Genomic DNA, 15,054 nt, shown 5'->3' on the forward strand with positions numbered 1-15,054 from the left:
GAGTTAGTTACTCTATGAGAGAGCCTAGTGGCTAGTGGCTAGGGAGGAGTTAGTTACTCTATGAGAGAGCCTGGCTAGTGGGAGGAGTTAGTTACTCTATGAGAGAGCCTGGCTAGTGGGAGGAGTTAGTTACTCCTATGAGAGAGCCTGGCTAGTGGGAGGAGTGGGAGGAGTTAGTTACTCTATGAGAGAGCCTGGCTAGTGGGAGGAGTTAGTTACTCTATGAGAGAGCCTGGCTGAGAGAGCCTGGCTAGTGGGAGGAGTTAGTTACTCTATGAGAGAGCCTGGCTAGTGGGAGGAGTTAGTTACTCCATGAGAGAGCCTGGCTAGTGGGAGGAGTTAGTTACTCTATGAGAGAGCCTGGCTAGTGGGAGGAGTTAGTTACTCCATGAGAGAGCCTGGCTAGTGGGAGGAGTTAGTTACTCTATGAGAGAGCCTGGCTAGTGGGAGGAGTTAGTTACTCTATGAGAGAGCCTGGCTAGTGGGAGGAGTTAGTTACTCTATGAGAGAGCCTGGCTAGTGGGAGGAGTTAGTTACTCTATGAGAGAGCCTAGCTAGTGGGAGGAGTTAGTTACTCTATGAGAGAGCCTGGCTAGTGGGAGGAGTTAGTTACTCTATGAGAGAGCCTGGCTAGTGGGAGGAGTTAGTTACTCTATGAGAGAGCCTGGCTAGTGGGAGGAGTTAGTTACTCTATGAGAGAGCCTGGCTAGTGGGAGGAGTTAGTTACTCTATGTTTGAACATATTATTTGTAAGAGAGCATCAACTCTTCTTATTTTGTAAAGAACAAATATATATATAAATAACTAGATAACTAAATAACATGTATCTGAATTGTCTGGGAAGATAAGTGGTTGGTGAGGGGTCTGAGCCAATTACACAATCAGGTGGGCGAGTGGGGTCTGAGCCAATTCAGGTGTTCTACTTAAGGGTGGGCAAAGTCTCAGCTAGGTGTGTCAGCCAATCAGGTGGGCAGGTTGAGTGTGGACGGTGTCTCGGGCCAGGGGTTTGAGACAAACAGATGGGCAGGTTGAGTGTGGACGGTGTCTCGGGCCAGGGGTTTGAGACAATCAGGTGGGCAGGTTGAGTGTGGACGGTGTCTCGGCCAGGGGTTTGAGACAATCAGGTGGGCAGGTTGAGTGTGGACGGTGTCTCGGGCCAGGGGTTTGAGACAAACAGATGGGCAGGTTGAGTGTGGACGGTGTCTCGGGCCAGGGGTTTGAGACAATCAGGTGGGCAGGTTGAGTGTGGACGGTGTCTCGGCCAGGGGTTTGAGACAAACAGATGGGCAGGTTGAGTGTGGACGGTGTCTCGGGCCAGGGGTTTGAGACAAACAGGTGGGCAGGTTGAGTGTGGACGGTGTCTCGGGCCAGGGGTTTGAGACAAACAGATGGGCAGGTTGAGTGTGGACGGTGTCTCGGGCCAGGGGTTTGAGACAAACAGATGGGCAGGTTGAGTGTGGACGGTGTCTCGGGCCAGGGGTTTGAGACAATCAGGTGGGCAGGTTGAGTGTGGACGGTGTCTCGGGCCAGGGTTTTTAGACAATCAGGTGGGCAGGTTGAGTGTGGACGGTGTCTCGGCCAGGGGTTTGAGACAATCAGATGGGCAGGTTGAGTGTGGACGGTGTCTCGGCCAGGGGCCCCACCATGCGTATCTGTAATGCGGAGGAGCTCTTGGAACTGAGCATGGAGAGCTGTGTTCCCCCGTTGACACCGCTGCTGACCAGGGATGGGTGGCGCTGCTGATGCTTCAGATCCACGGTAAAGTACCGGTTCACCCTCCAGCTACGCCACTTCCTCTTGATCTCAGACTGCACCTGGAATAACAGACAACAACAGATTTACAATGTAACAGACGAGTCCATTAGGTGGTTACTAAATAATAACAGAGTTATAATGTAACAGTCTAGTCCACTAGGTGGTTACTAAACAATAACAGAGTTATAATGTAACAGTCTAGTCCACTAGGTGGTTACTAAACAATAAGAGTTATAATGTAACAGTCTAGTCCACTAGGTGGTTACTAAACAATAACAGAGTTACAATGTAACAGTCTAGTCCACTAGGTGGTTACTAAACAATAACAGAGTTATAATGTAACAGTCTAGTCCACTAGGTGGTTACTAAACAATAACAGAGTTACAATGTAACAGTCTAGTCCACTAGGTGGTTACTAAACAATAACAGAGTTATAATGTAACAGTCTAGTCCACTAGGTGGTTACTAAACAATAACAGAGTTATAATGTAACAGTCTAGTCCACTAGGTGGTTACTAAACAATAACAGAGTTACAATGTAACAGTCTAGTCCACTAGGTGGTTACTAAACAATAACAGAGTTATAATGTAACAGTCTAGTCCACTAGGTGGTTACTAAACAATAACAGAGTTATAATGTAACAATGTAACAGTCTAGTCCACTAGGTGGTTACTAAACAATAACAGAGTTACAATGTAACAGTCTAGTCCACTAGGTGGTTACTAAACAATAACAGAGTTATAATGTAACAGTCTAGTCCACTAGGTGGTTACTAAACAATAACAGAGTTATAATGTAACAGTCTAGTCCACTAGGTGGTTACTAAACAATAACAGAGTTACAATGTAACAGTCTAGTCCACTAGGTGGTTACTAAACAATAACAGAGTTACAATGTAACAGTCTAGTCCACTAGGTGGTTACTAAACAATAAGAGTTATAATGTAACAGCCTAGTCCACTAGGTGGTTACTAAACAATAACAGAGTTATAATGTAACAGTCTAGTCCACTAGGTGGTTACTAAACAATAACAGAGTTATAATGTAACAGTCTAGTCCACTAGGTGGTTACTAAACAATAACAGAGTTACAATGTAACAGTCTAGTCCACTAGGTGGTTACTAAACAATAACAGAGTTATAATGTAACAGTCTAGTCCACTAGGTGGTTACTAAACAATAACAGAGTTATAATGTAACAGTCTAGTCCACTAGGTGGTTACTAAACAATAACAGAGTTATAATGTAACAGTCTAGTCCACTAGGTGGTTACTAAACAATAACAGAGTTATAATGTAACAGTCTAGTCCACTAGGTGGTTACTAAACAATAAGAGTTATAATGTAACAGTCTAGTCCACTAGGTGGTTACTAAACAATAACAGAGTTACAATGTAACAGTCTAGTCCACTAGGTGGTTACTAAACAATAACAGAGTTATAATGTAACAGTCTAGTCCACTAGGTGGTTACTAAACAATAACAGAGTTACAATGTAACAGTCTAGTCCACTAGGTGGTTACTAAACAATAAGAGTTATAATGTAACAGCCTAGTCCACTAGGTGGTTACTAAACAATAACAGAGTTATAATGTAACAGTCTAGTCCACTAGGTGGTTACTAAACAATAACAGAGTTATAATGTAACAGTCTAGTCCACTAGGTGGTTAACTAAACAATAACAGAGTTATAATGTAACAGTCTAGTCCACTAGGTGGTTACTAAACAATAACAGAGTTATAATGTAACAGTCTAGTCCACTAGGTGGTTACTAAACAATAACAGAGTTACTAATGTAACAGTCTAGTCCACTAGGTGGTTACTAAACAATAACAGAGTTATAATGTAACAGTCTAGTCCACTAGGTGGTTACTAAACAATAACAGAGTTATAATGTAACTAGTCCACTAGGTGGTTACCAATAACAGAGTTATAATGTAACTCTAGTCCACTAGGTGGTTACTAAACAATAACAGAGTTATAATGTAACAGTCTAGTCCACTAGGTGGTTACTAAACAATAAGAGTTATAATGTAACAGTCTAGTCCACTAGGTGGTTACTAAACAATAACAGAGTTACAATGTAACAGTCTAGTCCACTAGGTGGTTACTAAACAATAAGAGTTATAATGTAACAGTCTAGTCCACTAGGTGGTTACTAAACAATAACAGAGTTATAATGTAACAGTCTAGTCCACTAGGTGGTTACTAAACAATAACAGAGTTATAATGTAACAGTCTAATGGTGGTTACTAAACAATAACAGAGTTATAATGTAACAGTCTAGTCCACTAGGTGGTTACTAAACAATAACAGAGTTACAATGTAACAGTCTAGTCCACTAGGTGGTTACTAAACAATAAGAGTTATAATGTAACAGTCTAGTCCACTAGGTGGTTACTAAACAATAACAGAGTTACAATGTAACAGTCTAGTCCACTAGGTGGTTACTAAACAATAAGAGTTATAATGTAACAGTCTAGTCCACTAGGTGGTTACTAAACAATAACAGAGTTACAATGTAACAGTCTAGTCCACTAGGTGGTTACTAAACAATAACAGAGTTACAATGTAACAGTCTAGTCCACTAGGTGGTTACTAAACAATAACAGAGTTACAATGTAACAGTCTAGTCCACTAGGTGGTTACTAAACAATAAGAGTTATAATGTAACAGTCTAGTCCACTAGGTGGTTACTAAACAATAACAGAGTTATAATGTAACAGTCTAGTCCACTAGGTGGTTACTAAACAATAAGAGTTATAATGTAACAGTCTAGTCCACTAGGTGGTTACTAAACAATAACAGAGTTACAATGTAACAGTCTAGTCCACTAGGTGGTTACTAAACAATAAGAGTTATAATGTAACAGTCTAGTCCACTAGGTGGTTACTAAACAATAACAGAGTTACAATGTAACAGTCTAGTCCACTAGGTGGTTACTAAACAATAAGAGTTATAATGTAACAGTCTAGTCCACTAGGTGGTTACTAAACAATAACAGAGTTACAATGTAACAGTCTAGTCCACTAGGTGGTTACTAAACAATAACAGAGTTACAATGTAACAGTCTAGTCCACTAGGTGGTTACTAAACAATAACAGAGTTACAATGTAACAGTCTAGTCCACTAGGTGGTTACTAAACAATAACAGAGTTACAATGTAACAGTCTAGTCCACTAGGTGGTTACTAAACAATAACAGAGTTATAATGTAACAGTCTAGTCCACTAGGTGGTTACTAAACAATAACAGAGTTATAATGTAACAGTCTAGTCCACTAGGTGGTTACTAAACAATAACAGAGTTATAATGTAACAGTCTAGTCCACTAGGTGGTTACTAAACAATAACAGAGTTACAATGTAACAGTCTAGTCCACTAGGTGGTTACTAAACAATAACAGAGTTACAATGTAACAGTCTAGTCCACTAGGTGGTTACTAAACAATAACAGAGTTACAATGTAACAGTCTAGTCCACTAGGTGGTTACTAAACAATAACAGAGTTACAATGTAACAGTCTAGTCCACTAGGTGGTTACTAAACAATAACAGAGTTATAATGTAACAGTCTAGTCCACTAGGTGGTTACTAACACTAATAATTAGTATAATACTGCAGGCAGTTATTCATAATGACACTGGGCTATAATCAGCTGATGCCATTCACATCAGATACCATGTCTAGAGAGGGTAAAGAAGCCTCCTACCTCTCCATTGAGGAAACAGTAGAGGACAGCCACAACAAAACCCTGGAAAGGGAAAGAAGAAGAGAGATGAGCAGTTCGATTGCACTTTTCAACAATGCTCTCAGAGTTACTGCTATTCCACTAACCCACCGTCTTAGAAGGAGTGTGTTACCTGGAAAGATCCCAGGCCCAGCTCAAACACCAGCCTCTCCTTCTTGCTGACGTCCTCTGGTGAGAAGGCAAACACAGTGTAGTGGATCCCGAAGAGGGGGATGAGCAAAAGGGTGGACCGAGCCAGACGCCTGACAACAACACATCATATTGTTACTACTTATACAAAACCAATACACAACACAACATTGTCACAACCTTAGAACAACAAATACACAACATTATACTGTTTCAACCTTAGAAAAACCAATACAAAATATTGCACTGTTTCAATCTTAGCACAACTAATACAACTACAATAAAATTAACACACATCACTGTTACAAGCTTAGAACAACAAATACACAACATACACATTACAGCAGAAACCTTAGAACAACAAATACACAACATTACACTGTAACAACCTCAGAACAACAAACATACAACACTCTTACAACCGTCGAACAACCAATACATTCCTGTCACAACCTAAGAGAAACCAACACACAACAAAAACAACTAACAGGCAACATTATATATCCTACTAATAACAACACTACTACAACCTGACTAACACTCAGACATCCTCCTGACAACAACACCACTACAACCTGACCAACACTCAGACACCCTCCTGACAACAACACTACTACAACCTGACTAAGACAAACACTCAGACATCCTCCAGACAACAACACTACTACAACCGGACAAACACTCAGACATCCTCCTGACAACAACACTACTATAACCTGACTAAGACAAAAACTCAGACATCCTCCTGACAACAACACTACTACAACCTGACTAAGACTCAGACATCCTCCTGACAACAACACTACTACAACCTGACTAACACTCAGACATCCTCCTGACAACAACACTACTACAACCTGACTAAGACAAACACTCAGACATCCTCCTGACAACAACACTACTACAACCTGACTAAGACTCAGACATCCTCCTGACAACAACACTACTACAACCTGACTAAGACTCAGACATCCTCCAGACATCAACACCACTACAACCTGACTAACACTCAGACATCCTCCTGACAACAACACCACTACAACCTGACTAAGACTCAGACACCCTTCTGACAACAACACCACTACAACCTGACTAAGACAAACACTCAGACATCCTCCTGACAACAACACTACTACAACCTGACTAAGACTCAGACATCCTCCAGACAACAACACTACTACAACCTGACTAAGACTCAGACATCCTCCTGACAACAACACTACTACAACCTGACTAAGACTCAGACATCCTCCAGACATCAACACCACTACAACCTGACTAACACTCAGACATCCTCCTGACAACAACACCACTACAACCTGACTAAGACTCAGACACCCTTCTGACAACAACACCACTACAACCTGACTAAGACAAACACTCAGACATCCTCCTGACAACAACACCACTACAACCTGACTAAGACAAACACTCAGACATCCTCCAGACAACAACACCACTACAACCTGACCAACACTCAGACATCCTCCTGACAACAACACCACTACAACCTGACTAACACTGAGACATCCTCCTGACAACAACACTACTACAACCTGACTAACACTCAGACATCCTCCTGACAACAACACCACTACAACCTGACTAACACTCAGACATCCTCCTGACAACAACACCACTACAACCTGATTAAGACTCAGACATCCTCCTGACAACAACACTACTACAACCTGACTAAGACAAACACTCAGACATCCTCCTGACAACAACACCACTACAACCTGATTAAGACTCAGACATCCTCCTGACAACAACACTACTACAACCTGACTAAGACTCAGACATCCTCCTGACAACAACACCACTACAACCTGACTAAGACTCAGATATCCTCCTGACAACAACACCACTACAACCTGACTAAGACAAACACTCAGACATCCTCCTGACAACAACACTACTACAACCTGACTAAGACAAACACTCAGACATCCTCCTGACAACAACACCACTACAACCTGACTAACACTCAGACATCCTCCTGACAACAACACCACTACAACCTGACTAAGACTCAGACATCCTCCTGACAACAACACTACTACAACCTGACTAAGACAAACACTCAGACATCCTCCAGACAACAACACCACTACAACCTGACTAAGACAAACACTCAGACATCCTCCAGACAACAACACTACTACAACCTGACTAAGACAAACACTCAGACATCCTCCTGACAACAACACTACTACAACCTGACTAAGACTCAGACATCCTCCTGACAACAACACTACTACAACCTGACTAAGACAAACACTCAGACATCCTCCTGACAACAACACCACTACAACCTGACTAACACTCAGACATCCTCCTGACAACAACACCACTACAACCTGACTAAGACAAACACTCAGACATCCTCCTGACAACAACACTACTACAACCTGACTAAGACTAACACTCAGACATCCTCCTGACAACAACACCACTACACCCTGACTAAGACAAACACTCAGACATCCTCCAGACAACAACACCACTACAACCTGACCAACACTCAGACATCCTCCTGACAACAACACCACTACAACCTGACTAACACTGAGACATCCTCCTGACAACAACACTACTACAACCTGACTAAGACTCAGACATCCTCCTGACAACAACACCACTACAACCTGACTAACACTGAGACATCCTCCTGACAACAACACTACTACAACCTGACTAACACTCAGACATCCTCCTGACAACAACACTACTACAACCTGACTAACACTCAGACATCCTCCTGACTAACACTCAGACATCCTCCTGACAACAACACCACTACAACCTGACTAAGACTCAGACATCCTCCTGACAACAACACCACTACAACCTGACTAACACTGAGACATCCTCCTGACAACAACACTACTACAACCTGACTAACACTCAGACATCCTCCTGACAACAACACTACTACAACCTGACTAACACTCAGACATCCTCCTGACTAACACTCAGACATCCTCCTGACAACAACACCACTACAACCTGACTAACACTCAGACATCCTCCTGACAACAACACCACTACAACCTGACTAAGACTCAGACATCCTCCTGACAACAACACTACTACAACCTGACTAAGACAAACACTCAGACATCCTCCTGACAACAACACTACTACAACCTGACTAAGACTCAGACATCCTCCAGACAACAACACTACTACAACCTGACTAACACTCAGACATCCTCCTGTCAACAACACTACTACAACCTGACTAAGACTAACACTCAGACATCCTCCTGACAACAACACTACTACAACCTGACTAAGACAAACATTCAGACATCAACACCACTACAACCTGACTAACACTCAGACATCCTCCTGACAACAACACCACTACAACCTGACCAACACTCAGACATCCTCCTGACAACAACTCTACTACAATCTGACTAAGACAAACACTCAGACATCCTCCTGACAACAACACCACTACAACCGGACAAACACTCAGACATCCTCCTGACAACAACACTACTACAACCTGACTAAGACAAACACTCAGACATCCTCCTGACAACAACACTACTACAACCTGACTAAGACTCAGACATCCTCCAGACAACAACACCACTACAACCTGACCAACACTCAGACATCCGCCTGACAACAACACTACTACAACCTGACAAAGACTAATACTCAGACATCCTCCTGACAACAACACTACTACAACCTGACAAACACTCAGACATCCTCCTTACAACAACACTACTACAACCTGACTAACACTCAGACATCCTCCTGACAACAACACTACTACAACCTGACAAACACTCAGACATCCTCCTGACAACAACACTACTACAACCTGACTAACTCTCAGACATCCTCCTGACAACAACACCACTACAACCTGACTAAGACTCAGACACCCTCCTGACAACAACACCACTACAACCTGACCAACACTCAGACATCCTCCTGACAACAACACTACTACAACCTGACAACAACACTCAGACATCCTCCTGACAACAACACTACTACAACCTGACTAAGACAAACACTCAGACATCTCCCTGACAACAACACTACTACAACCTGACTAAGACAAACACTCAGACATCCTCCTGACAACAACACCACTACAACCTGACTAACACTCAGACATCCTCCTGACAACAACACTACTACAACCTGACTAAGACTCAGACATCCTCCTGACAACAACACCACTACAACCTGACTAAGACAAACACTCAGACATCCTCCTGACAACAACACTACTACAACCTGACTAAGACAAACACTCAGACATCCTCCTGACAACAACACTACTACAACCTGACAAACACTCAGACATCCTCCTGACAACAACACCCCTACAACCAGACAAACACTCAGACATCCTCCTGACAACAACACTACTACAACCTGACTAAGACTAACACTCAGACATCCTCCTGACAACAACACTACTACAACCTGACAAAGACTAATACTCAGACATCAACACTACTACAACCTGACAAAGACTAATACTCAGACATCCTCCTGACAACAACACTACTACAACCTGACAAACACTCAGACATCCTCCTTACAACAACACTACTACAACCTGACTAACACTCAGACATCCTCCTGACAACAACACTACTACAACCTGACAAACACTCAGACATCCTCCTGACAACAACACTACTACAACCTGACTAACTCTCAGACATCCTCCTGACAACAACACCACTACAACCTGACTAAGACTCAGACACCCTCCTGACAACAACACCACTACAACCTGACCAACACTCAGACATCCTCCTGACAACAACACTACTACAACCTGACAACAACACTCAGACATCTTCCTGACAACAACACTACTACAACCTGACTAAGACAAACACTCAGACATCTCCCTGACAACAACACTACTACAACCTGACTAAGACAAACACTCAGACATCCTCCTGACAACAACACCACTACAACCTGACTAACACTCAGACATCCTCCTGACAACAACACTACTACAACCTGACTAAGACTCAGACATCCTCCTGACAACAACACCACTACAACCTGACTAAGACAAACACTCAGACATCCTCCTGACAACAACACTACTACAACCTGACTAAGACAAACACTCAGACATCCTCCTGACAACAACACTACTACAACCTGACAAACACTCAGACATCCTCCTGACAACAACACCCCTACAACCAGACAAACACTCAGACATCCTCCTGACAACAACACTACTACAACCTGACTAAGACTAACACTCAGACATCCTCCTGACAACAACACTACTACAACCTGACTAAGACTCAGACATCCTCCTGACAACAACACCACTACAACCTGACTAAGACAAACACTCAGACATCCTCCTGACAACAACACTACTACAACCTGACTAAGACAAACACTCAGACATCCTCCTGACAACAACACTACTACAACCTGACTAACACTCAGACATCCTCCTGACTAACACTCAGACATCCTCCTGACAACAACACCACTCCAACCTGACTAAGACTCAGACATCCTCCTGACAACAACACCACTACAACCTGACTAACACTGAGACATCCTCCTGACAACAACACTACTACAACCTGACTAACACTCAGACATCCTCCTGACAACAACACTACTACAACCTGACTAACACTCAGACATCCTCCTGACTAACACTCAGACATCCTCCTGTCAACAACACTACTACAACCTGACTAAGACAAACACTCAGACATCCTCCTGACAACAACACCACTACAACCTGACTAACACTCAGACATCCTCCTGACAACAACACCACTACAACCTGACTAAGACTCAGACATCCTCCTGACAACAACACTACTACAACCTGACTAAGACAAACACTCAGACATCCTCCAGACAACAACACTACTACAACCTGACTAACACTCAGACATCCTCCTGACAACAACACTACTACAACCTGACTAAGATAAACACTCAGACATCCTCCTGACAACAACACTACTACAACCTGACTAAGACTCAGACATCCTCCAGACAACAACACTACTACAACCTGACTAACACTCAGACATCCTCCTGTCAACAACACTACTACAACCTGACTAAGACTAACACTCAGACATCCTCCTGACAACAACACTACTACAACCTGACTAAGACTAATACTCAGACATCAACACCACTACAACCTGACTAACACTCAGACATCCTCCTGACAACAACACCACTACAACCTGACCAACACTCAGACATCCTCCTGACAACAACTCTACTACAACCTGACTAAGACTCAGACATCCTCCAGACAACAACACTACTACAACCTGACTAAGACAAACACTCAGACATCCTCCTGACAACAACACTACTACAACCTGACTAAGACTCAGACATCCTCCAGACAACAACACTACTACAACCTGACTAACACTCAGACATCCTCCTGTCAACAACACTACTACAACCTGACTAAGACTAACACTCAGACATCCTCCTGACAACAACACTACTACAACCTGACTAAGACTAATACTCAGACATCAACACCACTACAACCTGACTAACACTCAGACATCCTCCTGACAACAACACCACTACAACCTGACCAACACTCAGACATCCTCCTGACAACAACTCTACTACAACCTGACTAAGACAAACACTCAGACATCCTCCTGACAACAACACCACTACAACCGGACAAACACTCAGACATCCTCCTGACAACAACACTACTACAACCTGACTAAGACAAACACTCAGACATCCTCCTGACAACAACACTACTACAACCTGACTAAGACTCAGACATCCTCCAGACAACAACACCACTACAACCTGACCAACACTCAGACATCCGCCTGACAACAACACTACTACAACCTGACAAAGACTAATACTCAGACATCAACACTACTACAACCTGACAAAGACTAATACTCAGACATCCTCCTGACAACAACACTATTACAACCTGACAAACACTCAGACATCCTCCTTACAACAACACTACTACAACCTGACTAACACTCAGACATCCTCCAGACAGACATCCTCCTGACAACAACACTACTACAACCTGACAAACACTCAGACATCCTCCTGACAACAACACTACTACAACCTGACTAACACTCAGACATCCTCCTGACAACAACACCACTACAACCTGACTAAGACTCAGACACCCTCCTGACAACAACACCACTACAACCTGACCAACACTCAGACATCCTCCTGACAACAACACTACTACAACCTGACAACAACACTCAGACATCCTCCTGACAACAACACCACTACAACCTGACTAAGACTCAGACACCCTCCTGACAACAACACCACTACAACCTGACCAACACTCAGACATCCTCCTGACAACAACTCTACTACAACCTGACTAAGACAAACACTCAGACATCCTCCTGACAACAACACTACTACAACCTGACTAAGACTCAGACACCCTCCTGACAACAACACTACTACAACCTGACCAACACTCAGACATCCTCCAGACAACAACACTACTACAACCTGACTAAGACAAACACTCAGACATCCTCCAGACAACAACACTACTACAACCTGACTAACACTCAGACATCCTCCTGACAACAACACCACTACAACCTGACTAACACTCAGACATCCTCCTGACAACAACACCACTACAACCTGACTAAGACAAACACTCAGACATCCTCCAGAGAACACCACTACAACCTGACTAAGACTAACACTCAGACACCCTCCTGACAACAACACCACTACAACCTGACTAAGACTAACACTCAGACATCCTCCAGACAACAACACAACTACAACCTGACTAAGACTAACACTCAGACATCCTCCAGACAACAACACAACTGCAACCTGACTAAGACAAACACTCAGACATCCTCCAGACAACAACACCACTACAACCTGACTAAGACAAACACTCAGACATCCTCCAGACAACACCACTACAACCTGACTAAGACTAACACTCAGACATCCTCCAGACAACAACACCACTACAACCTGACTAAGACTAACACTCAGACATCCTCCTGACAACAACACCACTACAACCTGACTAACACTCAGACATCCTCCTGACAACAACACCACTACAACCTGACTAAGACTAACACTCAGATTCCGGGTTGCTTCTGAGAATAACATTGACGTATACACTGACACAGTGACTGAGTTCATCAGGAAGTGTATAGGAGATGTTGTTCCCTCTGTGACTATTAATATCCACCTGAACCATATACTGTGGATAGATGGCAGCATTCGCGCAAAACTGAAAGCGCTAACAAATGCATTTAACCACGGTGACTGAGAACATGGTTGAATACAAGGCAATAAAGTAAGGCAATAAAACAGGCAAAATGTCAGTATAGAGATAAAGTGGAGTGGCAATTCAACGGCTCAGACACGAGACCTAAGTGGCAGAGACTCCAGACAATCACGGATTACAAAGGGAAAACCAGCCAGGACACCGACGTCATGCTCCCAGGCAAGCTAAACTCCTTCTTCGCCTTCTTTGAGAATAACACAGTGCCAACGACGGGGGCCACACCCGAAGACTGCTCTCCCTCTGCGTGGCCGATGTGAGTAAGACGTTTAAGCGTGTTAACCCTCGCATGGCTGCCGGCCCAGACGGCACCCCTAGCCGCGTCCTCAGAGGATGCACAGACCAGCTGGTTGGAGTGTTTGCGGATATATTCAATCTCTCCCAATCCCAGTCTGCTGTCCCCACTTGCCTCAATATGTCCACCATTGTTCCTGTACCCAAGAAAGCAAAGGTAACTGAATTAAATGACTATCGCCCCGTAGCACTCACTTCTGTTATCATGAAGTGCTTTGAGAGGCACCCTAGACCCACTTCAATTTGCATACCGCCCCAATAGATCCACTCGCCATCGCACTGCACACTGCCCTATCCCATCTGGACAAGAGGAATACCAATGTAAGATGCTGTTCATTGACTTCAGCTCAGCCTTCAACACCATAGTCCCCTCCAAGCTCATCATTAAGTTCGGGGCCCTGGGTCTGAACCCTGCCCTCTGCAACTGGGTCCTGGACTTCCTGATGGGCCGCCCCCAGGTGGTGAAGGCAGGACACAACATGTCCACTTTGCTATTCCTCAACACGGGGGCCCCTCAGGGGTGCGTGCTCAGTCCACTCCTGTAATCCATGTTCACTCATGACTGCATGGCCAGGCACGCCTCCAACTCAATCATTAAGTTTTCAGACAACACAACAGTAGTAGGTCTGATCACCAACAACAACAATGAGATAGCCTATAGGGAGGAGGTCAGAGACCTGGCCGTGTGGTACCAGGACAACAACCTCAATGTGATCAAGACAAAGGAGATGATCGTGGACTACAGGAAAAGGAGGGCTAAGCACGCTCCAATTCAC

The 15,054-nt window shown here is 43.6% G+C and overlaps 1 protein-coding gene across 2 annotated transcripts in view; it reads right to left on the reverse strand.

Annotated features, from left to right (window-relative positions):
- Positions 1–252: 252 nt before the first annotated feature.
- Positions 253–15,054, reverse strand: part of LOC124041060 (pituitary adenylate cyclase-activating polypeptide type I receptor-like) — a 116,914-nt gene continuing 102,112 nt past the window's right edge. For both annotated transcript variants that reach the window (XM_046358227.1, XM_046358226.1), the window contains 3 exons: positions 5,612–5,741; positions 5,461–5,502; positions 253–1,814 (listed from right to left, as the gene is read on the reverse strand). In XM_046358227.1, coding sequence (XP_046214183.1) covers positions 1,596–1,814; positions 5,461–5,502; positions 5,612–5,741 — 391 coding nt within the window. In that variant the 3' untranslated portion in view covers positions 253–1,595. The remainder of the gene's footprint in view (positions 1,815–5,460; positions 5,503–5,611; positions 5,742–15,054) is intronic.

Source organism: Oncorhynchus gorbuscha, linkage group LG08 (assembly GCF_021184085.1).
Source record: "Oncorhynchus gorbuscha isolate QuinsamMale2020 ecotype Even-year linkage group LG08, OgorEven_v1.0, whole genome shotgun sequence".
Classification (NCBI taxonomy): domain Eukaryota; kingdom Metazoa; phylum Chordata; class Actinopteri; order Salmoniformes; family Salmonidae; genus Oncorhynchus; species Oncorhynchus gorbuscha.